The sequence below is a fragment of the Cutaneotrichosporon cavernicola genome (assembly GCF_030864355.1).
Source record: "Cutaneotrichosporon cavernicola HIS019 DNA, chromosome: 2".
Classification (NCBI taxonomy): Eukaryota; Fungi; Basidiomycota; class Tremellomycetes; order Trichosporonales; family Trichosporonaceae; genus Cutaneotrichosporon; species Cutaneotrichosporon cavernicola.
Window position 1 is genome coordinate 2,588,942 of NC_083394.1, and position 24,310 is coordinate 2,613,251.

A 24,310-nucleotide genomic window follows, 5' to 3' on the forward strand; every position below is an offset into this window, starting at 1 on the left:
GAACTATTAGAATGTACATTAGGTTCCAAAAGTTGAAGGTGACGCTGGTTGATTAGCCCATTTGTCCATCATACGCTCGTCATCACTCTACCTCTCACACTCTTGGCTCCCAACCATGGAACAACGCTCACCAGAACTGCACGTCTCGGCTGTATGTTATTCCTCCTCCTCCACTACGCTGACCACAGCTCTCGCCAGGAGAGTTCCGCGCATATAAACGTTACCTCGACCTCCTGGCGCTCGCGCAGGCCCGAGACGGTGTGGCAGCTCTTGGCGCCGACGGGTCTGTGCGCTTCGAGCGCGCCGCAGTCAGGCGATTCGCAGAGGAACGGCTGGGCGCTAGGGGCGTCGATGAAGTGGGTGCAGCGCAGTCGAGCAGGCCGCCGAGATCAGATCAACCTGTTGTGGCCGGCCGTCAACGAAATGGGCTCCAGCTGACACCAGGTGCTCTCCCGCGTCGCGACCAGCGGGCGCCTCTCTGCAGGACAAGTGTACGCCGTCTTCCGCCTCCTAGCCCATCAGGCGACCGGGAAGCGCGGCACCGTCGACCTCGTCTTCGTGCCCGGTGAGTACACACCACGTCATCTCTTCCCACCTTCCTCAGCCCCGATCACTGCGACGCCTCGTGTTCTGATCTCGCTCCGGAGCTTACCACCCCCGCGACTCCACACACCTGCTAACGTCAGTCGAACCCCTCCCCCTCGACCCCGATGCGCCCGCGCCCCCTCCGCCCCGCCGGGTGGCCTCTATATCAGGCCCTGTGAGCTCGAGCAGCTCAAGCAGCCGCAGGTCTCGGCCCTCTCTCCCACCCCGACGCACACCCTCCCCACCGCCACCACCACCACGCGCCGTGCGCAACAGCTTACCCAACGCTCTGGACCACAGCTCAATCGACCCCTTCCGTGACAGCTCACCAGGACCCTCCCCCGCAAAGGCACGCACATACTCCACACCAGCGCTTGGTACCCCTGGAGTGGTAGGGAGCAATAATCCGTTCCGCCCAGCAGCTCCGCAGCCTAACTGGGGCAAGTCGTCTGCACAGAGCCTTATCGCCGACTGGCCACCGAGTCCCCGCCGGCAAGACACTGAAGCAGACTCGCGCTCTGAGCCGCCTCACCGCTCGGTCGGACCCCCCCTCCCTCCACGGAAGCCCAGTGTCCGCCGACCCGGCCCTGCGCTGCCGCCTCGTTCGCGCGTACGCGCAGACTCTACGTCCTCTACAGCGTCGGAGAACCAACCCACCAGTAACCGCGAGTCGTCCACCATCATGCAGCAGAGCTTTGCAGCGGCTGCCAACCGCGAGCAGCCGCGCCGCACCCCGACGATCCAGGTGTTACGCAGTTCTGAGCGGCCTGCGCCCCCTCCGCGTCCCAATGACGCGCATGAGCATCATCCTCCCCGCCTCAACGACGACCATGATCATCATCCTCTGCCACGACGCGACGACACCTTTGTCTCACATCCCACCCGCGACCTCGTCAAACAGGTCAACCGCGCAATCCGCGAGAGCGAGGTCGATCCCCCACCCCCACCGCCCCAGCGCGTCGTCTCTGGAACGAGGCCAAAACCCGCCCGCTCCCCAGCTTCTTCCACTGGTACTGGTGCCTTCACCAAGTCTGCCGAAGAGGCGAGGGCCAAGTACCCCGGTCTCAAGACGTGGCCTCATGTTGGACTGCTATCTGACCGACCATCTCGCCAGTTGTTCGCCATGATCATCCTCAACCAGCCGATCACTCGCCGTGACACACTGATGAGGGTATGGTATGCGAGTACGCTGCGGTATTGCGCCGACGGCGGAGCCAATAGGCTGTACGACGCGCTCGAACCCGAAGAACGCGAGCGCATGCTGCCTACCATGATCAAGGGTGATCTTGATTCAATCCGGCCTGAAGTCAAAGCGTACTATGCGTCGCGTGGGGTGGCCATCAAACGCGACCCGTCCGAATACGCTACGGACCTGCAGAAGAACATTGACGAGGTCGACGCGATCGAGAAGGTATCTGGCAAGACATTCTCGCTTGTCTTCCTAGGCGGCTTATCCGGGAGGCTCGACCAGACGCTGCACGTGTTGTCCACGTTGTTCAAGCTGCGTGAGACACGGCGGAACACGTACGTCATCTCGGAGGAGAGCTTGGCATGGGTGCTCAACACTGGCGTTCACCTCATCGAGGTCGATCACGCGAGCATGGGTCAGACGTGCGGTATTCTTCCTGTGGGCGTGAGCGAGGCGTACGTCCGCACCGAGGGACTCAAGTGGAACCTCGACTGGGTTACGAGCATCATGGGCGATCTGAGCACGTCAAATCACCTCCTCGCGCATGAGCACGCCGTTCTCATCGACACATCGGCGCCTATCGTGTGGACGGTCGAGATCCGACAGGGCCTACAGATCCAACCACGTTCGCCAACAGGGGTTGACGAGCTCTCGCGCGGCGTCAAGGAGCTGGGGCGCGCTGTTGGCAAGGGGATGGGTTCGATTGGGCAGGGGTTGAACCGCCGCCTCAGTCGCCAGGGCCTGCCGATGCTGGCGAATGGGGATGAGGGGCGGCATGAGCGCCACGAGAGCGCAGCGCTTGTTGAGCAGGATACTGGTTATGCGTCGCATGATGGTGAGGCTGATGGGTACGCGCAGTTGGATTAGTTGTTGGAGTTGAAGTGATGGGTGATGCATGGTGGCGGGTGCCTGAGAAGCAGAAGCAGAAGCAGAAGCAAAAGCAAGAAGCAGGTGATGAGAGGTTGAGTTTGACATGTTCGCAGAAGAATTAGACTTGAACAGAAGCAGCGCCTATGTTTACTCGGCTACCTCTTATTAAGGGAAATTGTCCCAGTGCGGGAGGGGCCGCCAAGTCGCCCCATCTCCCCGGATGTTCGCACATGCAGCGCAACCAACCTCAGCCTTGGAGCATCGAGCGGGGATGCCACATCGGCGACTTGTTGGTGGCGGTGGCTTGCAGCTTGCACGAAATGGCTTGCCTTGGTACCGGTTAGAATTGAAGCATTTGTCGGGGAAATTAGTGGATTAGTAATTCACAATAGCAGCGTAGATTACTTTGAATACAATGAGCGGGAGTAAAGTGGGCTGTTGAAACGGTGGAATGTAAATCCTTCAAACCACACGGCGACTGACAAGAGTCGCATGACGACCCCTTCCTCCCAACTCAACCCCTCACAACCCCACAATCTACAACGACTGGCTTCAACTCTCATCATTAAGGTTTCTTTCAACCAACTCGATCTGATCCTCGACAAACCTCCCTCCACAGCTGGTCACAGCAGCTGTACATTCACTTAACTTGAATCGCAGCTGCTACATTCAAGTCACCTGACTTGAAGCTCCATCATGTCCGCCTCGTCGGGCACAACGCTCATCTCGCCCACCAGCGCAACTGCTGGTCCTCCACCCGCGCCCTCAGTATCTGGAGCGAGTGCGCACTCGACCGCTACTACCCATAGGAAACATAGCCGCGCAGCCTCCCACCATGCGGTCGGACACGGACACGCCCACGGTCATGGACATGGACGCCGGGCGCACGGCTCCCACAGCCAAACCCGCAGTGGCCGGCGGGGCAGCGAGAGTGAGCATGGTCGGCGTGCCTTCACTTCGGGGCTGGCGATGCACGCATTAGAGGGCAAGCCCAATACCAAGCGCAAGACTTCGGAACCGACAGTGGGCGTGCAGCGTGCACCGCCAAAGGCGAATCGGTCGGATACGCAGCTCCCCCGTCTAGGTGACTCGCCGGGATCGAGTGGCATCGTGACCAAGAAGCGAGGGAGCAAGGCCGAGATCGAAGTCGAGGTCATTGCCGGACCGGATAATGGCGGCGATGACGAGTGGGAGAGCGGAGAGGACACGCCAGCTGGCTCGAGCCGACCCCGCCGCGACGCCCCAGCCCCAGCCCCATCCAACCTCGATCCCGTATCTGAACGCCGCCCTATGGTCGATTCGGCGAGCGACCTCCCCGCCCCAAGTCCGGGGCATGAACCGCGCGAGACACAGCTCACAAAGGGCTTCCCAGGCCTCGCACTGCCGCCCCCAAGCCTGCCTAGCGGTACTGCTAGCCGGAGCCACTCGCCCAGTCGGGCCGCGAGCGTGTTATCCCTATCTCGCCCTACATCGCACATCAACCTCCGCCTCCCGATACACACACCGAGCACCGGCCCGGTAAGTGAATCTGCAGTTGAGGGACGCGAGTTTCCGTTCTCCTCAAACGGGCCAGAACAACGCGACCACCGCGACCACCGCGAAAGAGAAGTCAAGAAGCCGAGCCCGCTCAAGTCGACCCATCACCGCCAAGCGAGCGGAAGCGTCCCCCAGACTGCGCCACTCCTCCGTCGTCCACCTAGTCACGCGTCTCTTCGTTCGGTACAGAGCCTGCGCGCCCCGCCACATCCGCTCAACGCCCTCGACTCGCCGAAACAGAAACGCGAAGTGAGCCTGCACTACCCTCCGGCAGCGCCTGCGCTCGTGAATCGCGAAACGGTCGAGGGACAGGGATGGGAGGGCGACGGTGACGGCGCGGCACCTCCTGCAATTGCGCGGCCCGAGCCTCGCCCAGCCAGAGTGGGGAGCTTTTCTTCTGTCCGATCGCTCAAGGACCTCCTGAACGGCCCAGCGCCTCCTCGCCCACCCCCTACCCCTCGCCGCCTTACAGCCATGCAAGCCGCCACAGCAGTCAGTCGCCTCGGCACGACTTCTGACCCCGTAGCCTACCACCAGAGCTTGGGCTTCTCAGCGACCACAGCCGAGACTGCGCATCTTCTGTCTCGTTTCTTACCGCCCAAGAGGAAGGGACGGCCGCGCTGGGCCATCACGGCGCGCGAGGCGCTCGCAGCGCATTACGCCCTTGAGGCGGGCGAGGAGATCGAGCCTGGTCGCGTCGGGCTTACGGATGGGCAGTATCGCGACTCGCACGAGAGCCTCGTTGCTACACTTCGCTCGCTGGGAGCTCGCAAGCCGCGCCGCGGAACTTCGCGCAGCATCTCGTACCAGTCCCTGCTGGGGGCGACGGAGGAGGTTGCCTGGAGTCCGCGGAGGCAGGGGAGTGGCATGTCGCCGTTCGAGATGAGCGCCGCGCGGTGTCTCACCCAGCGGCCGCGGGCGTAGCGGCCGCGAGCGTAGCGAGCGCAGGGCGTGAGCGTGAGCGGGGGATTAAGGACGGGGGAGGATGGAGGGGGAATGGAGCAGTAGCTAGGCTTAGTCTAGCGGATTAGCGGAAGTAGTTTAGTGAGAGGTAGCTGTTGGCAGCACTGCAGATTCATACGATAGTGTACGATGAGACGTTTACGCAGCTGTACTCTGGACTACTCTGGAACCGAGTTGGTGGCTGGACTGAACAGAGTCTGGCGTTGGATTGTATTAGTACCTAGTAGTGCCCTCCACTTTGGCCAGGGCCAGATTGGATCATCTGGATCTTTTCGCCGCGCAACCACCTAACCGCCGTTTTCACCTCCACTCTCTCCACCCACTCCAACTCACACTCACCATGGCATTCTCAGACGAGACCAAGGACCGCGTCAACGCCGCCATCGGCATTGCCAAGGTGTGTTAGAGCCAGAAGCTGGAGCTGGAGGATCGAGTGGTGGTGAAGCGGGAGGCGGATGCCCATCGCCACCTCCTCTTCCTCTTCCTCATGTCCCCGCTCCCCTCTCCTCCGCTGACCCCAGACCATCATCACCATCGGCTGGATCCCCGCCATCATCTTCATCGGGTACCGCAACTCCAACCCCCAGCCGTCGCTCATCAAGCTCATCACCCCCCTCGCTTGATCGTGTAGAGGTTAGCTTGGACGCTACTCGGCTGACAGCAGTGTATTATGCAGGCATGACTCGGCGTCCTTCGTCCTTTGTTGCTTCGTTCATCCATGCTGACGGCGGGCATAGGTCGCACTAGAACATATGGGCAGGGAAGGGAAGTTTACACCAGGATGGTGATGTCGTCCTCCAAGTTTACACGAGGATGATGTCGTCTTCCAAGTTACACGAGGATGGTGATGTCGTCTTCCAAGTTTACACGAGGATGGTGATGTCGTCTTCCTCGCTGTCCCACTCCTCCTCCTCGGGATCAGCGGCCATCGCGATCTGGTTGTCGGCCTGAGGTTAGCGTGCCCTACCCAGACTTACAGCCATGTTGGCCTTGGCAGCTTCGAGGCTGAGGCGGCGACACGTGCGCACCTCACGACGCTCGCCCGAGTTCTTGGGTCTCGCGAGGACCACCTCGACGGGGATGCCGTAGATGTGCGAGACTGGGTGCTTACGCTTGCCGAGGCGGGGGAACAGCATATCGGCCAGCGTGGGCGTGGTGGGGGCTGCCGCCGCCTGGCCGGTGACGCTTTGCGTAGGGTTGGTGGGAGTGGAGATGGGGGTGGGGCTGGTCATGACAGGTGGCAAGACTCCAAGGTGAGGTGTGGTGACTCGACTCGCAAGAGACGAGAGACGGGAGGATGAGTTGGAACTCTGGGAACCAAGGGCGCTCAGGATGGGATCTTGGCAGCCAACTGCCAGCTTTTATGTTTCGCCCTCTACGACGGGCCAAGTGCCTGGTGTTTTCTGTACAACACAACATGTGTCTCTGGAGCTGAATGGTGCATAATGTGTATCATTATGGTACTATGGTTGATTGGGATGTGAATGCAGACGGGGGTGGTGGTGACGAGGCACAGAAGCATCAAACTGGAAAACTCGCCCCCCTCCTTGGGTGATTGTGCTTTTACCCGTGCACCTTGTACTCTTGTACTCTGTACTCTTACATCCCTCCGCTCGTACATTATCAGATGTCTGATCCAAGCGCATCCATGCCCTGTACACTGCGCACTGTGCACTGTGCATTTGCATTTGCGTTTGAAGATGACAGACAGAGCTGGGTGGAGTTTGCCCAGCTCGCCCTGCCAAGGGATTTCGGCTAGGGACCAAACACTCCGTCTCTCATCTCCTCCAACTTTACTCCTTGCCTTCCTTACGTTACGGTCTCTACACTTAGACATACGCCTGTACCGACTCCTACCCTGTTCTCCCCACGGGCTCCTCTTCCTCACCTCGACCAGTTCATCCATCGCCCCGCCTTCTTCCCCTCCCATGTCAACCCTCCGCGAGCAGATCGCGGCTCGGCGGGCCGTAGCGCGCTCGTCGCCGGCCCGCAAGAATCCGGGCTTCGCGCCGACTGCCAGACTCGACGACAAGACGGTGTCAGGCCAGGTCTCAAAGGCGCGCCACAGTGGTGAGTGTTGGTGCTCGTGCTCGTGAAACGTCCTTTGGGCCAGCTGGCAACCTGCGGTTCTCTATCGCCAGCTGCGCTCGTGATTCCAGCCTTCTTCTGCGATCCAGCCCCGTTCCGCTTGCCTCAGCCGTCCTCCTGCTGCCACTTGCTTGCATCAGCCGTTCCCCTGCTGCCACTTGCTTGTATCAGCCGTTCTCCTGCGGCTCGCTGGCTCGCCCTTCGCTCACCCCAGGCAAGCTTGACCTCATGTCGCTCGACCTCCCCAACATCCCGGCCGACGTATATACCGACCTCCTCGGCATCCCTGAGGACGAGCTCTCCAACCCTCCACCGAAGCGCGACTCGCCAGAGGGCACCCCAAGAAAGCCGAGCATGCCGGCGATTGACACACTGGCCCTCAGCGACATCAGTGATGAGGATGCGCGCGCACGCGCCTTCGGAACCCCGCCCCCCAAGAAACCATGGAGCGAGCCCGAGGAGCTCACGAGCTTCAAGGCCGGCATCAACCGCATCAAGGAGGTGGACATTGAGCTCGCTCTGTTTGGCGGGCTGCGCACCCTCGACGTGAGTCCGGGCGGCACGATCCAAGCCACCTTGTTTGGGCAATTCTTTGGACAATTCTTTGGACAATGCTGACACCAGCTCAACCACAACCAGCTCACCTCGTTGCCGGACACCATTGCCGATCTGCTCCAGCTCGAATGGATCGACCTCTCGTGAGTCAGCAGCTGGTGCGGCGTGCGCCGGGTCAGGTTGGCGTCTCCAGGGCTGACGGCTTTGCCGCGGTCTCCCGCTCACATTAGCTTCAACGCGTTCACAGCCATTCCCCCAGCTCTCCTCCTCATCCCCAAACTCGAGGTTATCAATCTCGCCAACAACTCTATCTCCATCCTCGACCTCTCGTCGCCCGTCAAGCCGTCAGAGGAGGGTCTCAGCTACGGCACCGGTTTCCTGATCTCTGCATTCGAGCGCCGCGATAGAGCCCCCAAGACGGTGCTCCCCACTCTCCGTACGCTCAACCTCGCAAACAACAAGCTCTCGAACGAGTCTCTCACTGACCTCGCTGGCAAGGAACAACTCAAGCTTAGAGTCATCACGCTCTCTCATAACAAGTTGAGCGGCGTGCTCGACATTAACGCGTCTGGTCTCAGTCCCAGCCGCCTTCCGGAACTCGCGAGCCTCGTCCTCGACGGAAACTCTGACCTCCACGACATTGAGGGAGACCTCCCAGACGGCTGTGCAGTCAAGATGGACGAGTGTGGTTTCGCACGCACCGGCGGCGGCATAGGCTCGGCTCCGCCCCCTGGCTCGCCCGTTAAGAAGCCCTCAGTCAACGGTGCAGCTGCGTACACACCAACACCGGGTGGCCCATCCGACATCCCCAACCCGAGCGCGACCGTCGCGTTCATCACCCACCCTGCAGCGTCGTTCGACTCGGAGCCCCTCGCTCTCGAGATGGACGTGTATGTGCCCGGCTCCGCGTCCGAGACCAAGCACCCCGTCGTCATCTGGTGGCACGGCGGCGGCCTGCTGCAGGGCAACAAGGAGAACCTTCCGCCGCATCTCCGGCGTATGCCTAAGCGGCCGCTCGGTTCCAAAGGCGAGCACGCGATTGTCATCTCGCCAAACTACCGTCTCGCGCCGCAGGCGCCCATCCTCGACGTTTTGGCCGACGTCGACGCAGCTATCAACTTTACGCGTACGAAACTCGACGCGGTGCTCGCAGCCAAGGGCCTAAACGCGCGCGTGGACCCCGACCGCATCGTGCTCTCAGGCGGCAGCGCGGGCGGCTACCTGGCCCTCATGGCTGGCCTGCCCGTACCCACGAGCATCCCCAACGCCGATGTGGGCGGATACCGCGGTTCGACGGGATTGGGGTTCACGCCGCGCGCCATCGCCCCGTTCTACCCCATCACAGACCTCGAGCACGTCTTCTGGGCGACTGAGACCGACCCGATGCCCTGGTGGCCGACAGGTAGCGTACCGGACGCCGCTGCCCAGCCGCACCTGAACACGCGAGACCCGCCCGTCGGCTTCGCCGTGTCGGGCGGGCCCCGCTCCATCCTCTACCCGTACATGTTGCAGCATGGGCTCTTCCCGAACCTGCTGTTCCGGAACCAGCGGTCGTGCGGGCACGGACTGGAGGGATACCGCCCCAACCCGCACAGCATGAGCGTTACGACGCGTGCGCGCATGCTCTCGGAGCGCGGGGTTGAGCGGCCCCCCATCTTCCTCGCGTACGGCTCGATCGACGACAAGGTCCAGCCACTCGATGAGAGTATTGAGGTCCTGAAGGCGACCAAGGGCTCCTTCGAGCTCGAGGTCATTCCGGGCGCTGACCACGCGTACGACGAGGACCCCGCCGAGCAGTGCGAGAAGTTTGCGGCGTGGCTCGAGGGTGTGATCTAGCGCGAGCAGGGAAGAGGGAGGAGGGAGGGAGGAAAGGACTATCTGCGTAGCATCTACTGTAATTCTACGTCCTGACTGGGAGTCTGAGTGCGGTAGGGCGGTGCATGGGACGTGGGACGTGGGCGAGTCTGATTTGCACGGTGTGCAGACGATAGTTTGCGACGCGCGTGCTGGCTCATACTTGGCTACATGGCCGCAAAGCTGCCAAGCTGTTTGGTGAAGGAGGAACACGAGGTGAAGGAGGGTGGTGTGTTCAGTCGACCAGTCAACCCCCTTGCACCAGCCTGTTAAGAAGGCAAGCCATCTTGATTTTACCCACCTTCACCAAGCTGATGGGAGCCAGCATGTTTGACTGCCTTGCGTCCACGAACAGTTGTCAGCGATTACATGCCGTTGTACAATGCAGTCTAAGTCTATCTTCTGCTTCTGCTTCTGCTTCTGCTTCTGCTCCAGGTTCTGCTCCTGCTTCTGCTCCTGCTCCAGCTCCTGCCCAGCTCCAGCTCCAGCTACTCATCGTGCCGCTCGGGTTCACGATCCCGATCCCGCTGGCCCAGAGCGCGCTTTCTGCTGTCAGCGTCCCATCACTGTCGGAAGCTCACAAAATGGCGGGAGTGACGACCTCTCCCTGTCCCGAGGACCACATCTCACGCGGCCAGTAATCTTGCAGGAAGACGTAAGTGTGTCCGGCGAGGATACCGAGCTTGGGGTTAGTCGCCCACTTGGCCAACTCACAATATCGCCCAACGCAGCATCAAAGCCGCCCTGTAAGAGCCAGCTGAACGCAACGAGGCAGAAGGGAAGGTATGGTGCTGTGATTCTGCCATTAGCTTATGTTTTCTATTTGGTACGCACGTGACGACGCCAAAGAGGCTCATTTTGACACTGGGGTTGCGGCGCGACCAGATGTATACGAGGGCAAAGGCTAGCGACGAGGAGAGGAATGGCATGGTGATGAGTGGCGACAGGGCCTGGGATTAGATAGCTCAAACAACGACGTACCATGAGGAAAGCCATGACTAGCACTAGGAGCCAGACGTAGTCTGCCCGGCGGTTTGAGAAGGAGTTTTCCTCGAGCAGGCGCGAGTATCGCATGCTAGCTTGAGCAGACGTAAAGGATACACTAACACAAAGAAGAGGTGGAAACAGAGGTCTAGAGATACCTTGCCAAAGTAACAGAATGTCGTGACGAAGCGCCATGGTTGGGCCTTTACGACGGCCGACGTCCAGCTAAAGTATAGCTGGAGGGGGGCGACGACCTGGCATTCCTGATGATGAGCTAATCCAAGAAATACGTATACTCACAACAAGCAAACTGGTCGCGGCCGAGGCGACGAGCCAAGCCCTCGTGACGGGGGGTATGGCGCTGAACCACTGTTCGACGTCCATTGCGATGAGTGTGAGTGGTAGTGTGCAAGTCAAGTGTCGAGGTGTCCACATTCGGCACGGTGGAGGTGTCTAGATCACGTGACCCAAGTTGCCACCCAACTGGACGCCCAAAGCACCAGTCCGGCTAGTTGACAACACACCACACCACACCCACCATGAGCACCATGAGCACCCTCCCACCGCCCGAGTGGCAGAACGTGATCCGCGCCCGTCTCATGGCTGCGCAAGCGGCGCGTGATCCCTGCAAAGATATCATTGAGCAGTGTATGTCCAACTGAGACTAGACTGATGCCAGACCAACAACTCGCGGCGGCGGCGCGTGAGCTCAAGGTCCGGAACCGCGCCCTGCTGCGATCTGGTGGCGGAGGCGGTGATGGGTGAGTCGGGCTTGGAGTGTGGTTGTGTGGGGTGTGGATGGTGTGGTTGTGTGGATGGTGTGGTTGTGTGGTTGCGTGGTTGTGTGGATGGTGTGGTTGTGTGGATGGTGTGCTTGCCCCTCGCTAATTTCCAGCCCCGCGCCGCTCGTGTCGCATCTAGATGCGCAGCTCAACACGCTCCGCGCCGAAATCTCGGGACTGTACCGCACGCAGGCAGCGGCACAGAATAAGCAGCTCGCCCTTAGTGACGCGTTGCGCGACCGCGACGAGGAGGTGCGCGGGCTGAGGGAGGAGGTGCGCCAGTTGCGCGAGACGCGCGACGTCATGACTCGCCGCGAGCAGAATACGAATGAGCGGTTGAGGGTCAAGGACGATGATGCCAAGGTGGGTGGGGTGGGGGGTGGGGGGGGTTTGGGGGGGTTGGGTGTATGGGGTTGGGTGGATGCGGATGGGTGGATGCGGAGGGGTAGATGGCGAGGTGCTCGGACAAGCTGGAACCGACACGCGTATATCTCCACGCGCACCGCTGACCCCAGGTCCTCCACGACGAGATCCTCGCCCTCCAGATCGAGTTTAGCGGTCTCACGCAGCGGAACAGCGCGCTCCAAGCCGACAACGCGTCGCTCCTCCAGCGCTGGCTCGACAAGATGAACATGACAGTCGACGAGATGAACGCCGAGTTCGAGGCCGAGGCTTCTGCCAGCAAGGACGAAGGGGATTTTCGCGGCGGCGGGAAGGCGTGAGCGCAAATGCGTCTTCCCGCGATCCGGAGCGAGGGGACAAGCACGAGCACGCGCACAAGCAAGGTAGAGAGACGGACGCGGACAAGCACAAGCAAGGTGGAGAGACGGACGCCGACGCAAGTAGAGCCCACTCGGCCGAATGGGAGGTCGTCGACTCGAGCAGCGCGATCGACGACGACGACGACGACTGGGCCGAGGCGCGGGCCAGTGTTGTATAATATTATGCAGCGTCTAGGGCACATAATGTCCATCTAGATACAAATACAACAAGCAACATACAGGAGGGAGGGAAGTTCGGATTCCGCAGACCAACTACTGCCGCATCCGCAACTACTGCCGCATCCGCTTCGGTGCCCGCTCGTCGGGTCGCGGCGGGTCGACGCGCCAGGACGGCATGTTGCCTGGCAGGGGCTGGACGCCGGGCCCTGGGCCAGGTGGAGGCACAGTGCTTGGTCCGCCCATGCCACCACCACCACCACCACCCAGCGCCCAGATGAGGTCCTCGTCCGGTGGCGTCGACACGCCGTTTGGGCCGCCTCCGGCGTCCGTTGCCGTGGGCCAGACAAACTCCTGGCTGTTCGAGCTGCTGCTCCCTGTCCCACTGCTTCCTCCTCCACCAGCGCCCACGCCGAGCATGTCGCGAATGAAAGCGTGCCCACCGCTCCGGCTCGTCAGCTCCAGTAGCTGGTGCTGTTGCTTTTCGAGCAAAGCGCGCTTCTGCTCCTGGTGCGCCTGCTGGATTTGCAACCACGCGTATGTGGTGAGCATGTTGCCGTCCCATCCGCCGCCGCCACCCCCGCCACCCCCGCCACCACCGCCGCCGCCGCCGCCGCCGCCGTTGACCGATGGAGAGGGCATGTACGTAGGCGCGTTGAACGGAATAAACGGCTGTGGTCGGTACTGCGGCCATACTGCCGGGGGTGCCGGTTGCGGAGCCTGGTGCATGCTCATTGCGTAGTTGAGCGACGCGGCCGTCGGGCTCTCATCGGGTTCCTGCGCCTCATCAACGAGAGCGCCAACAAAGCTGTCGTCTGCCTTTGGCTCGCGGTGTCGCCTCCTCTCACGTTCGCGCTCGCGTTCCAGAGCACGTGGGGCACGCCGTGCCTTGAAGCTCTCCTTGCCCTTGAGTGACTTGCCAACTGCTGGCTTCTTCGGCCCACGCTCGTCCTCTTCGTCACTGGCATCCTCGCCTGCGAGGGCCATGGCCTCAAACTCGGCGGCACGACGGCGCTCAATCGTCCCCTCGTAGTCGTAGTAGCGGTCAACCTCGGTGTCAAAATCGGCACTGCAGAACTCGTATGGTTTGCCGTTGGCGCCAAAGATAAGGATCGAGACCGAGACGCCACAGAGCACGCTCAGTTCATACGCCTTCTTCATGAGGCCTGCTTTCCGCTTAAGAAAGGTGACATTGCGGTTGCGCTCGTCCTGTGGTCAGCGAGGGGGGAGGGAGGGAGGGGGGGAGGGAGAAGTTGAGGACAAGGGGGGGAGAGGAGGTGCATGTAGCAAGGCATAGTAGTAGTGGTGGTGGTGGTGGTGGTGGTGGTGGTGGTGGTGGTGGCAATACAAGAGTGCATCGATGATGAATGATGATGATGAGGATGACATGGTGATGATAAGGCAACACGTACAGTGAGCGGCTTGATCTCAATCTTCTTGCGGCCCATTGTTTACGATCGTTTACTCTTGACGTACGTGCCGAGGTTGTGTGATCCAGAGATAGAGCGGGGCGGAGGCGGGGAGGGGCGGACTATGTCTTGGCCAAGCAGTCTTGGGAGTAGAGTGGAGCGGCGAGAGATGGAGTAGTGCTGGAATAGAAGCCAAGGTTCTTGGCGATGAATGTATAGAAACAGAAAAGAGGAGCCGACGTTGTGGGTTGTGGGGGCCTAGCAGGGGTAGTGGGCGTACAAGGCGCAGCAAGCGCAGTAAGCGCAGTAGGTGATGACTGGGATAACAATCACAATGAGAGTAAAAGTGAAAAGCAAAGGTGCTATGTTTAGTTTGACCCGTCACTATTTCTGGTTTAGCGAGATCCATTTCGGGATACGGGTGTGGGGTTTAAGGGTCCTTTTTGCGCAGTCCAAAGGCCTGTGTCGTTTCCCGTTGGCTCTTTGGATACTTTGGATGGTTTGATCCCGCTGAGCAGACCTGGTGGGAGAGCGGGCTCAGAGACCCGCATCCCACCTACCCTGTCAGACAAAACCCGCAGTTATCACTCGGCGCAAGGTTGGCTCATGGCTCATGGCAAGCTCTGCTCACCATGCTAGACCTGTTTCGCCGCTCTCCATGCTGTCCATTGTGCATCTTGGGACGCTTCACTTCTTGTTCGACGGCGCACGTTGGCTACTTGTCCTGGGCTGAGTGAAACTGACTGACTGACTGACGCACAAAAAGGTCCTGGTCCTGGTCCTGCATATCAGATCTCTGACGTCACCCCGAACCGGTGCCACAACATGTTTTGACGCCTTGCTTGACTGCGCAGAAAATGGCAAATTAAAGTCAACAGCTCTTTCCCCCCCGATTGTCACTGATAAACGCCGCAGTCGACATGTGCTACCACCACATTAACCCTGTACAATGTTCAAGTAGCCCCTGCTGCACTCTAGCTCGTACAGACTTCTGCTAAGGGCCTGGGCCAAACGTGTGACCGCGCCATACACACCTTCACTGACCACATTCCGGGATAAACGAGCAACAAGCTCCGTACGTGGCATCAGGCATCACCGGCCGCCTTCCGTCTCTCATTACTCACTGCCCTTGTTCTATCTACCGACGAGCGACATCATGTCCGTACATACAAGGTATCTAGACAGCTTCGTCCTCCGAGTCGGCCTCGTCCAGGCCGAATATCTTCTTGATGTCCGACAACGTCGCGCGTTGCTTCTGCCCACCCAACGACGCGTTGATCAACGCCGTCTTCGTGCGCTGGATCTTAATGATCCGCTTCTCGACCGTGCCTTTGATGATATAGCGAGTTACAAAGACTGGCCGCGTTTGTCCGAGCCGATGGACGCGATCAATCGCCTGCTGCTCGATCGCCTCGTTCCACCATGTGTCCATCATGAAGACGTCTGCGGTCAGCTAGAGTCAACCCTGGAGAGCTCGACCTACGGTTCGCCATCGTCAGGTTCAGCCCCACCCCTCCAGCCTTTAGAGAGATGAGAAGGACCACAGGCTCTTTCACCGACTTGCCAAACTCCTCAACGCAGGCTGCCCGCTGCAGTTGGCTCATTGAGCCGTCAAAGCGAAGCCACCGCACGCCCTCCTTCGTCAACGTCCGCTCGATGAGGTCTGTTGTCAGCTGCAACAAAGACGGTGAGCTCACCGAGGAAGGAGGTGAACTGCGAGAACACCAGCGCCTTGAACGTCGGCTCTTCCTGCCGCATGCTCTCAAGTTTGCGCACCAGGGCCCGTAGCTTTGTGCTCGACACGAGGTCTACCTTGCCAATCGTCACCGTGTCCTGCGACGCAGTGCCCTCGAACGGGTTCGCCCTCTTGCGCCGACGATGAACCGTCCGCAGATCGGACACATGTAGCGGTCCCTTGCCGCATGTCGGACAAGTCGCTTCCCTGCCCAGATCATCGCAGTGACCGATGTAGTTGACAATACAGTCCTGGCACCTGGTGTCAGCAGGCTGGCCAGTCACGTAAGCTTACCCCCGATGGTAGCATGGCAGGAGCACCTCGTCGAATACCTCGCCAAAGCAGATGGGACACTCAGGTGTCGACTCAGCGTCGCCGAGCTCCTTCAACACCTGCACGGCGTATTCTGGATCCACCGCGTCCGAGCCGCCGCCACCGGCGTACGACGATATCAACTCCTTGACGTTATCCTCGCCTGTGCCGTCCCCAGCGTCGGCGTCTAGCAACTTGTCACCAGACTCGTCCTCGTCTCCACCCTTGCTCATCACAAGCAACGGGTGGTCGACACACTGTCGCAACTTCATGAGCATGGCGAGGATGGATGTGTAATGGGACATGGCTTTCCCGTCGGCGTCCAGCTCGATGAAGCGCTTCCGGGCACGAGTCTCCAGTTGTTTGTAGATCTGTCGCTCCGTTCGGGAAAAATCGAGCACCTGCACGTCGACCGTCTTTGGAGGCAGGTCAACGACAAGACGACCGTCCTTGTCCCGCATGTTCTTCTCGCGGCGCAGAAGGCACGACTCGAGGATAAACTGTACGACATTGATCGCTTTAGGGTCCTGGTTGAGGAAGGGGATTGTCACGAAGCTGCGGAAGAAGCTGTATAATCCCCACGGTTCCAAGCGGAGGAAGTGACTGATGTCAGATGGGAACCAGTCCGGTGAGCTTACAGAAGTGAGTAGAGATCATCAAGACGGTTAACGATGGGAGTACCAGTGAGCGCCCACCGCCGCCTTCCCTTCAGCTCATAGCAAGCTTTCGAGATCTGCGCCGTGCGATTCTTGATGTTGTGCGCCTCGTCGAGCACAATGCGGAGAAACTCGTCTGGCGTTAGTGCACCAAATTAGGCTCCAGCTCACAGTCGTAGATGCTGCTGCCGTCGTAGTTGGACTTGTCTTTGTTCTTCTTCCACCGTGCGTATTCGCTCCCCAGCGTTCCATAGCTTGTAATGACGACGTCGACCTTCCTCTTGCCCTCCTGAGCCAGGAGGCGGGTGATGTCCGCTCGGTCGTTGCCATACCACAACGCTGCCGCGATCGACCCAGGAGCGCTCATCTTGTCAAGCTCGTCCTTCCACTGCGCCGCAAGAGAGACTGGGCAGACGACCAGCGTTGCGCGGGGAGGCTGGCGCTTCGGCTTGGGTGCGTTTGCGACGGCCTGCCACTTGCTAGACAACGCGACTTGCACAAACTTGCGCCGCTTCGATGGCGCTTCCTCCTGTACCTCTTCAGGCTGAGATGGTTCTGGTTGGTCGTCATCGCGGTTGGCGTGGATGAGTGATGCCATCATGCACGTCTTGCCCATGCCTGTGGTCAATTGCAGCCTGGGGATTTGAACTAACCCATCGCATCCGCAAGGATCCCACCGCGTGCCGTGTTCTCGGCCCGCGGGAACTCGAGGCTGAGCTCGCCACTGTACGGATTCCAGAAGAACTTTCGCGATGGGTCGATATAGTCGTCGTCATCCTCGATCTCTATGGGATCGCCCACCTCGCGATCCTTCCTGAAGGCGTATCTAACGTTAGCTGGAGAAGTCCCTTGTAAACTCACTCCTCCCACAAGGGGTGCAAGGTCTGGTTCGAGTTTCGCAGGTTGTCCTTACCAGCCTCGCGAGCCTCCATCCAGGTGAGCGCCTGTTTCTGGTACGGTCGCAAGGTGTAGAGGAAAGTGTCTGGTGGTTCGGACTCGAGGAGGTTGGCATCATTCATTTGCGCCCTGTGTGTGTTAGGCTCCATTCCTTATCCAGCTCACTTTCGGTAGATGGTGTCGATCTCGTTTAGTTGCTCGTCGTTAAGCTTCTCCTCCTCGTCGCCCGAGTCCTCGTCCTCGTCATCGCTGGCGCTCGCCGACGCTTTGCCCTTGCCATTGCCGTTAGACGTGGGACTTGGGCTCTTTTGTGGAGCTTTCCGTGGCGACTGAGTCGACTTCGGGAGGCTGGTGTCGAACACGGCAGCAGCCGATCCAGGCTTCTTCTGTGCTAGCACGAGCTCGTTGGACTGCAGTGGCTTGACGCCAATGCGGTCTACAGTCAGCAGCAACATGCCAATGACTCACTGAATAGTGCTCCCAGAGCCTCCTTTCGTGAGCGCATGACTTCCTCCTCTGCCGTCTCCTGCTGCTCCTGCCAGAAGGTGCTGCTCTCGCCTGAGCGATCCTTCTTCTCGATCTTCTCAAACCCCTTCCGTGCGAGGTACACCTTGACGTTGAGCAGGATCGTACTCCCCGTGGCCAAGACTTGTGGGCAGTCGATAACATGACCTTCGAGCTCAACTGGATGTCAGCTACTTCGGAGTCCAGCGCAGCGGACTCCAGACTCACTGACGCCAGTGTCGAGCAGGTTGACTAAGAATCCGGCCTCGGCAACAGACAGGCGCCCGACCTCTGGGCATTAGCTGGAATTCCAAGAACAATCAACTCACCAAAGCCCCGCTCGTTGCGGAACCGGACGACCTGGTCGATCTTCTTCGCCGCCGCCTTCTTCGTCTGCCATCAGCACCTCCCGCATCTGTGCTCACGTTGGGTGGAGGTGCCTTCTTCATCATGGCGCCCAACGTCATCTGCTTTCCTCCTATCTTGGCCTTGGCATGCACGACCTTGCCATTGACCAGCCTTGCCGGACCGAGCTTCGCACTGCTGTCCGGCCCAACGGTCGTACTGGCAGCCTTGGCCTTAGGCCGCTCGAATACGATCTTGCTCCCAGGCGAGCAGTAGCCCTTGCCCTTGGACAGTGACCACCCCTCGCACACAAACTCGCCGAGGTATCCGCGCACAAAGCCGGGGCGCACAGTCGACTGCTCTTGGCTCGCTGGGCGCTTGGTACGCCGCGATGGTCCTGCCGAGGGGGGTAATGGCGAGGAAGGCTGCATGGCAGATGAAGGAAGTCGGGACGAGGAGGCTGGTCTGGAAGAAGACGGACCTGGAGACGAGCGCGCCGGTGCCGAGCCGGTCGCGACAATGTCGTCGTCGTCGTCGTCTGGAATGAATAACGCCTCCTTCCGCGCGGAAGGAGCGTCGCTTTGAGGCGCGTCCACGACCTCGACCTCGCCCTCACTCTCCGAGTCGGAGGCGGGGAAGAAGAGGTTGCGCTTGGACGGGCTGCTCATGCTTCGTCGCGTGAGCTACTGAAAAGTGGAGATGAGAACAGTGGAGGAAGAATGGACGCGAAAACATTACCGACGCGTCGCATCAGGTTAGTCAACTCAACAAGTGGAGGTGAATTCTTCTAGATCCGATGTATATCCACAGTGCGTCATGTAGCACTTAGAGATTGGCGTTGATCAGCCGCCGGTACCGGGAAGTCTTCTGACGGTCAACACTAACCGCGGGCTACCAACTATTCTCTTTCCATCGCCACGTCTTGCTGCCGCCAACGATGGACCCGAGACTCCTCTTCCTTCGCTACCCGGCGCAAGACGCGCTGCCGCTCCGTACGACATTTGGGCACACCAACCCCGCGTTCGGCAGCGTACGCCTCAATTACTGGCCGGCGCGGCGGCGCGCGCCGCCAGCCCGCGTCGTCCTCTTCCTCCCAGGTACACAGTCTCACTCCAACACTGACGACAGGCAACCCCGGCTGCCCAGAGTACTACACATCGTTCCTGAGCATGTTGCACGCCCGCCTGCCGGACAACCACGCCGTGCTCTGCACATCGCACGTCGGCGGTGAACCCTCCATCCCTTCCCCAAACACACCTCTCGACTTACAGCAACAGGTCGACGCCAAGGTCGAGCTGGTGAGCGCCCTACGTGCGAGCCTGGAGGCGTGGGCGCCCGAGGCGCCTCAACTCGTCCTTGCGGCCCACAGCGTTGGGAGCTGGATGACATGCGAGATCGCCAAGGTCGTCGACATCCCCGCAGCGTACCTTCTCTTCCCTACACTTGGGTGGATCGCGAACTCCTACCACGGGTGGACTATGTGGCCACTCTTCCATCGGCCCATCCGCCCGCTCGTGCCGTGGATCTCGTACCTCGTGCGTCCGCTGCTGCCCTTCGTTACTCTTCCGACCGCGAGCTATGCGCTAGTGAGATCGCCCGTGACGATCAGGAATGCACTCCACCTCGCTCACTCTGAAATGATGACTATTCGCGAGCCGGACGAGAAGTGGTTCCGCGCCCAGGCCAAGTTGCCCGTTGGGAAAGGAGTTCACTCCGTCTGGAGCGCTGGTAACGCTGATGGGTGGGTGGGGAGAGAGGGGCCCATGATCCAGGACTGGCTGGGCGAGGAGCGGGTGGTCGAGCTCGATGGCGTGCGTCACGCCTTCTGCCTCTGTAAGTTTGGAGACGAGCGCCGCTGACATGAAGGGGAAGAGGATTACCGCCAGGTGGCGGACGTTCTTGCCGGCTGGATCGTCGAGGGCACCAAGGCGCAGGTGCTCAATTAGACATGCGGATAGAGGATGCACGTCACGTGTGTAATTGTAGCCATACATAGGTGAGGCCAGTCGGTCTCGGATACCCTGCCAGCAGATGATAGCACTCAATGGAACACTTTCCGAGCGAGCGAGTGAATACGTAGGCAGTTGCGCCGCCCGCCGTACCACCGTCTGCCCAGACATGCCAGACAAAGTTGTTCCACTGCCAAATACAGTCTAAGGATGCATGCAATGCGAGTCTATACTGCGGGTGACCAAATGATGCTGACGACTATAGGAATACAACTAATGAATAGGCTACCGACTTAACGCTCGATAATGAAAGAGCGCTTTACTTGTGAGCGCCGGAGACGGGGCCACTCTTGTTGCCGGCGAGGCCCATGCTGTGCAGCGCGTCGGGAATGTCGAAGTGGAAGAAGGGCGTGGCACGGTCAAGGAGTGTGAGCGAGCTGCGGCTTGAGCCCAAGCTGCCCGTGGTGCGCCGGACGTCGCCAGGCTGCTCCGCGTCACTCGCGATGGCCGACTCGTTGACTGTGCCGTACAAGTCGGCCTTCTTGTCGACGTACGAGGATGAGGACGACGAGGTCTCGCCCGACTCGTCGAGCTTGGTCTCGATGACGGTCTCGACATCTTCGCGGGGGCGCGGCGTTGTGGGCCGTACGCTCCGCGGGTCCGCATCACCACCAACACCATACGCGCCGACAACGGGAGCGATCTCACCGTTCGGGTCCGCACGGTCCACGCCACGCCCGAAGCCGCCGGCGATGAGCGCCCGACGAATCCAAGGAGACAAGATTCCAGTAAAATGGAACTCGATGGTACGGTCCGCCCACTTCTCGACCTCCTTGCGGGCGTCGACGAGGTTCTGGACGCCGGTAGTGTCGATGTTGGCAACGGCTGAGAAGTCGAGGATTACAGCACGAAGGAGAGGCTTGCTACGGTCATCCTCGGTGTTCTCCTCGCCCTTCTTGGGTCCGGGGTCGTTCCACGGACGGTCGCCCTTCTTGACTTGCGAATAGTCTTTACCACGGCGCGTGTGCTTCTTAGCGTAGTCGACGAGACGGTCGTTGATGTATGACGCATTGGGGTAGAGGAATGACTCCTCGAAGCGGTAGAGGATGACGCCCGGGGGAGGAGCCTCGACGGTGATGTTGCGGTTGGTGACACCGTCCTTGTCCTCAATAGGGACAAAGACATCGCGAGTCGGGGCATCCTCGGCATCATCGGTGCGAATCTGGACGCGGCCGAGGAAGTGGCCCTTGGGGCGGGCGATGCGGAAGAGGAGGAGAACGACCGAGCAGACCAGCGACCAGTAGATACCCGATTCGATGCTGTAGAAGATCGACCAGAGGACAGCGCCAACGAAGATGATGTACTCGAGGGGCGAAACGCGCCAGAAGGCGATAGACTGGCTGGGCGAGGTGACGAGGTCGGCAACAGCGTGGACGATGAGACCGGAAAGCGTGGCGTTGGGGATCCAGTAGAAAGCAGGAGCCACGGCGTACAACGCAATGATGACTACAATACCAGTGGGGATACCGGCTGCCGGTGTGCGGACGCCCGACTTGGACTTGAGCGCCGAGCGCGAGAACGAGCCAGTCGAGGGGTAGGCGGAGAAAACGGAACCCAAGGTGTTGTTGACACCGATGGCAATGAGCTCCTGGTTAGGGTTGATCTTGTAGCCGTTGAGACGGCCGAAAGACTTGGCGATCGCAATGTGCTCGAGGAGGAGAATGATGGTCGCGACTGGGAGGTGGGAGCCCATAGCACCAATGAGCTCGCCGCTGATGAGCGGACGGCCGACATGCCGAAGACCGCTGGGGACCTTGCCGACAAGCGAGATGCGGGGCTTGGCCTCGTGCACGTTGATGCGCCACGAAATAATGGTGAAGATGATGATCACAAATGCGTGGCGGAGTGCCTGGGCGAAGAAGGCGGCTCGCGCGTACTTGGGGTAACGGCGCTGAACATACGCCAACCCCCACTTGATGAAGTACAGAAGAGCGAGGGCCGAGACACCAAAGGCAGCATCGAGCTTGGATTGAGGCAGGTGCTTGAGAGTGTTGATAATAACCTTGTATGTCGACTCCTTTGTGTTGAAGAGCTTGGACACACCGAGTATGGATGGGACCTGTCCGGCGGCAATGTTGATGGCGGAGCCGGTCATGAAGCCCGAAACGGCAGGCTGAGGAATGAACTCGATGATCCAACCGATGCGGAGAAGACCAATCGCCAGTACAATACAACCACAGATGAAGGCTAGGCAGGTGGCGATCTCTGGTGCCGTCCACTTATCGGGATGGGCAGCCAAAACCTTGTGCACGACTACACCAGTTTCGAGAGACATGACGGCGACGGGACCAATCGAGACATCCTTGGACGTGGCGAAGAAGGCGTAGGTGAGAACACCGATGAACGACGAGTAGAGACCGTACTCAGCGGGCAGGCCGGCGAGCTGAGCATATGATAGGGACTGGGGAACGAGGACCATGCCCACGGTGATACCGCTGAGGGGTCAGCCACAGCAAAAAAGGAAAAGTTCAAGCCGCCAAAACTCACGCAATCAGGTCACCAGTGAGCCACGTAAGGTTGTAGCGCGGCATCCACTGTAGGAAGGGGAAGAGACTCTTGACATACCCGAGGGCCTGCTGTCAGCGCCATAACATGGGGTTATTGTAACTCACAGCCTGGGGCCAGTCACGCTTGTTCTCCTGGAAGTACTCTCGCACGGAGATGGAACGGGGCACGGAGTCGTCGTCGAGGCCGGCAATCTTCTTGGCCTTGGCCGAGACGCGTTGCCCAAAAGTACCGTAGGCGACCATGTCGTGGGCCCAGTGAGGTGCCGAGGACGCACGAGGAATGGGAGGGGAAGGGGAGGAAGGTGTTGAACGGGTGAGTGGATGTGCGCCAAGCCAATACGAGTATTGCCGTCAACGTTTTGGAGTCACGAAGAGTGATGATTGCGTGTGGGAGTAGTGTCGGGGGAGTTCTGCGAGTTCTTGGCACTGCGGCTTGTCTACAGTTATAAGTCTAGGTTGTCTAAGAGTGGAGCGGGAACCAAGAAGATGAAGCGATGATGGCGCTTTGCGAGTACACGAGAATCAATGCAGAGAGAAGGTTGATGGGTCGATGGCCGCATTACAGTGAGTGTAGTCAGCACGCCCTCGGATGGCGACATGACGCAAGTGTGCGAGTTTGCGGCGGCGCTGGCAGGTCATCTCCAATAGATTGTCACTTTGGAGGGGGGCTTGTTCGGTGGATCAAACGTGTTCTTGCGAGTCTTGCCTTGTACGCGGCTACGTGTGTAAGTTTTCCTGAGATTGCATGTCAGTATGAGTAAGTATGATATCCCCAAGCGTCCTATGGGGGGGGAGAGAATGATGAGGAGAAGGGTAGAAGGGTTACAGAAGGGTAACTACTGATGTCGCAATGTTGTCGCCATCTCGCACATCCATCTGAGCACCTATCACGCCATGGCCACGTGAGCAACACGTGACATTATTCCCTTTTTCGGTCATTCTTTAGGTCTTTTGAATTCAAACTGGCGATATTCTGCAATCCACATTCCACCATCCCATCACTCGAGTTGACCCCACGGGTAACTTGTTACCTTCGGCCTTGTGCTAATTACTACTACTACCACTCCCGTCGTTTGCTGGAATCTCCCCTTCAATCAAGCTTCTATCTCCCGCCCTACCACCCGAAGACTAATCTCCTCCGCTCATACCCTTCGATCAGTCTTATCGGGCGCTCCTCATCCACTCAGGGACCGCCCAATCCGTACTCCCCACGCCCATCCGCGCCATCAAAGTCACCTCAGGAATCTGGATCTCTGCTTGACGTGCTCACTCTCATGCTCGCTGAAACCTACCATCCAAGACTAATCTGGCTCATGTTCCTGCGACAACTTACATGCTCATGTCTCACACCCATGCTGATGTATCACATCACACGCCGGGCACCAGCCACATTCCACGCCCGGTGTGCCTTCGCGCGTAAAAGTAGGGCGCCAAGAAGAGCCCCACCCCATCACGCAAACCGTGCGAGCTCGCTTGCAAACGATGATGTGGCACACGTGCCCGGCGCGCGATGTGTGGGCGTCCGAGGCGGCGGAGCCTGTGGGGCAGAAGACATGGTAGGACCAGTGGAGATCGGCGAGACACAGCGACAT

General features: G+C 59.7%; 10 protein-coding genes across 10 annotated transcripts; 5 read left to right on the plus strand and 5 right to left on the minus strand.

The window, feature by feature from the left end:
• Positions 1-115: 115 nt before the first annotated feature.
• Positions 116-2,641, plus strand: THI80 (uncharacterized protein; the record flags this gene model as incomplete). The annotated part of the gene is made up of 5 exons (XM_060598086.1): positions 116-151; positions 189-356; positions 445-565; positions 687-760; positions 1,016-2,641. 5 exons carry the CDS (start codon positions 116-118, stop codon positions 2,639-2,641), a joined length of 2,025 nt encoding a protein of 674 aa, XP_060454915.1.
• Positions 2,642-3,340: 699 nt separating this feature from the next.
• CcaverHIS019_0210120 (uncharacterized protein) lies at positions 3,341-5,104 on the plus strand (the record flags this gene model as incomplete). The annotated part of the gene is made up of 1 exon (XM_060598087.1): positions 3,341-5,104. The coding sequence occupies one exon, from the start codon at positions 3,341-3,343 to the stop codon at positions 5,102-5,104; it is 1,764 nt and encodes a 587-aa protein (XP_060454916.1).
• Positions 5,105-6,006: 902 nt separating this feature from the next.
• CcaverHIS019_0210130 (uncharacterized protein) lies at positions 6,007-6,375 on the minus strand (the record flags this gene model as incomplete). The annotated part of the gene is made up of 2 exons (XM_060598088.1): positions 6,007-6,090; positions 6,121-6,375. The coding sequence occupies 2 exons, from the start codon at positions 6,373-6,375 to the stop codon at positions 6,007-6,009; spliced, it is 339 nt and encodes a 112-aa protein (XP_060454917.1).
• Positions 6,376-7,071: 696 nt separating this feature from the next.
• Positions 7,072-9,622, plus strand: CcaverHIS019_0210140 (uncharacterized protein; the record flags this gene model as incomplete). The annotated part of the gene is made up of 4 exons (XM_060598090.1): positions 7,072-7,213; positions 7,446-7,777; positions 7,856-7,929; positions 8,017-9,622. 4 exons carry the CDS (start codon positions 7,072-7,074, stop codon positions 9,620-9,622), a joined length of 2,154 nt encoding a protein of 717 aa, XP_060454918.1.
• Positions 9,623-10,128: 506 nt separating this feature from the next.
• CcaverHIS019_0210150 (uncharacterized protein) lies at positions 10,129-11,008 on the minus strand (the record flags this gene model as incomplete). The annotated part of the gene is made up of 7 exons (XM_060598091.1): positions 10,129-10,186; positions 10,222-10,322; positions 10,355-10,439; positions 10,475-10,590; positions 10,622-10,715; positions 10,748-10,887; positions 10,925-11,008. 7 exons carry the CDS (start codon positions 11,006-11,008, stop codon positions 10,129-10,131), a joined length of 678 nt encoding a protein of 225 aa, XP_060454919.1.
• Positions 11,009-11,163: 155 nt separating this feature from the next.
• CcaverHIS019_0210160 (uncharacterized protein) lies at positions 11,164-12,128 on the plus strand (the record flags this gene model as incomplete). Its single annotated transcript, XM_060598092.1, has 4 exons — positions 11,164-11,272; positions 11,304-11,385; positions 11,520-11,769; positions 11,922-12,128. The coding sequence occupies 4 exons, from the start codon at positions 11,164-11,166 to the stop codon at positions 12,126-12,128; spliced, it is 648 nt and encodes a 215-aa protein (XP_060454920.1).
• Positions 12,129-12,458: 330 nt separating this feature from the next.
• On the minus strand, positions 12,459-13,792 carry CcaverHIS019_0210170 (uncharacterized protein; the record flags this gene model as incomplete). The annotated part of the gene is made up of 2 exons (XM_060598093.1): positions 12,459-13,553; positions 13,757-13,792. The coding sequence occupies 2 exons, from the start codon at positions 13,790-13,792 to the stop codon at positions 12,459-12,461; spliced, it is 1,131 nt and encodes a 376-aa protein (XP_060454921.1).
• Positions 13,793-14,930: 1,138 nt separating this feature from the next.
• On the minus strand, positions 14,931-18,870 carry RAD5 (uncharacterized protein; the record flags this gene model as incomplete). Its single annotated transcript, XM_060598094.1, has 13 exons — positions 14,931-15,196; positions 15,237-15,416; positions 15,451-15,746; positions 15,783-16,403; positions 16,439-16,592; positions 16,628-17,074; positions 17,110-17,282; positions 17,318-17,482; positions 17,519-17,789; positions 17,822-18,037; positions 18,086-18,148; positions 18,187-18,250; positions 18,283-18,870. The coding sequence occupies 13 exons, from the start codon at positions 18,868-18,870 to the stop codon at positions 14,931-14,933; spliced, it is 3,504 nt and encodes a 1,167-aa protein (XP_060454922.1).
• A 269-nt stretch (positions 18,871-19,139) lies between these two features.
• Positions 19,140-20,148, plus strand: CcaverHIS019_0210190 (uncharacterized protein; the record flags this gene model as incomplete). Its single annotated transcript, XM_060598095.1, has 3 exons — positions 19,140-19,299; positions 19,331-20,035; positions 20,069-20,148. 3 exons carry the CDS (start codon positions 19,140-19,142, stop codon positions 20,146-20,148), a joined length of 945 nt encoding a protein of 314 aa, XP_060454923.1.
• Positions 20,149-20,470: 322 nt separating this feature from the next.
• On the minus strand, positions 20,471-22,961 carry SUL2 (uncharacterized protein; the record flags this gene model as incomplete). Its single annotated transcript, XM_060598096.1, has 3 exons — positions 20,471-22,646; positions 22,699-22,784; positions 22,824-22,961. 3 exons carry the CDS (start codon positions 22,959-22,961, stop codon positions 20,471-20,473), a joined length of 2,400 nt encoding a protein of 799 aa, XP_060454924.1.
• Between the last annotated feature and the right edge of the window lie 1,349 nt (positions 22,962-24,310).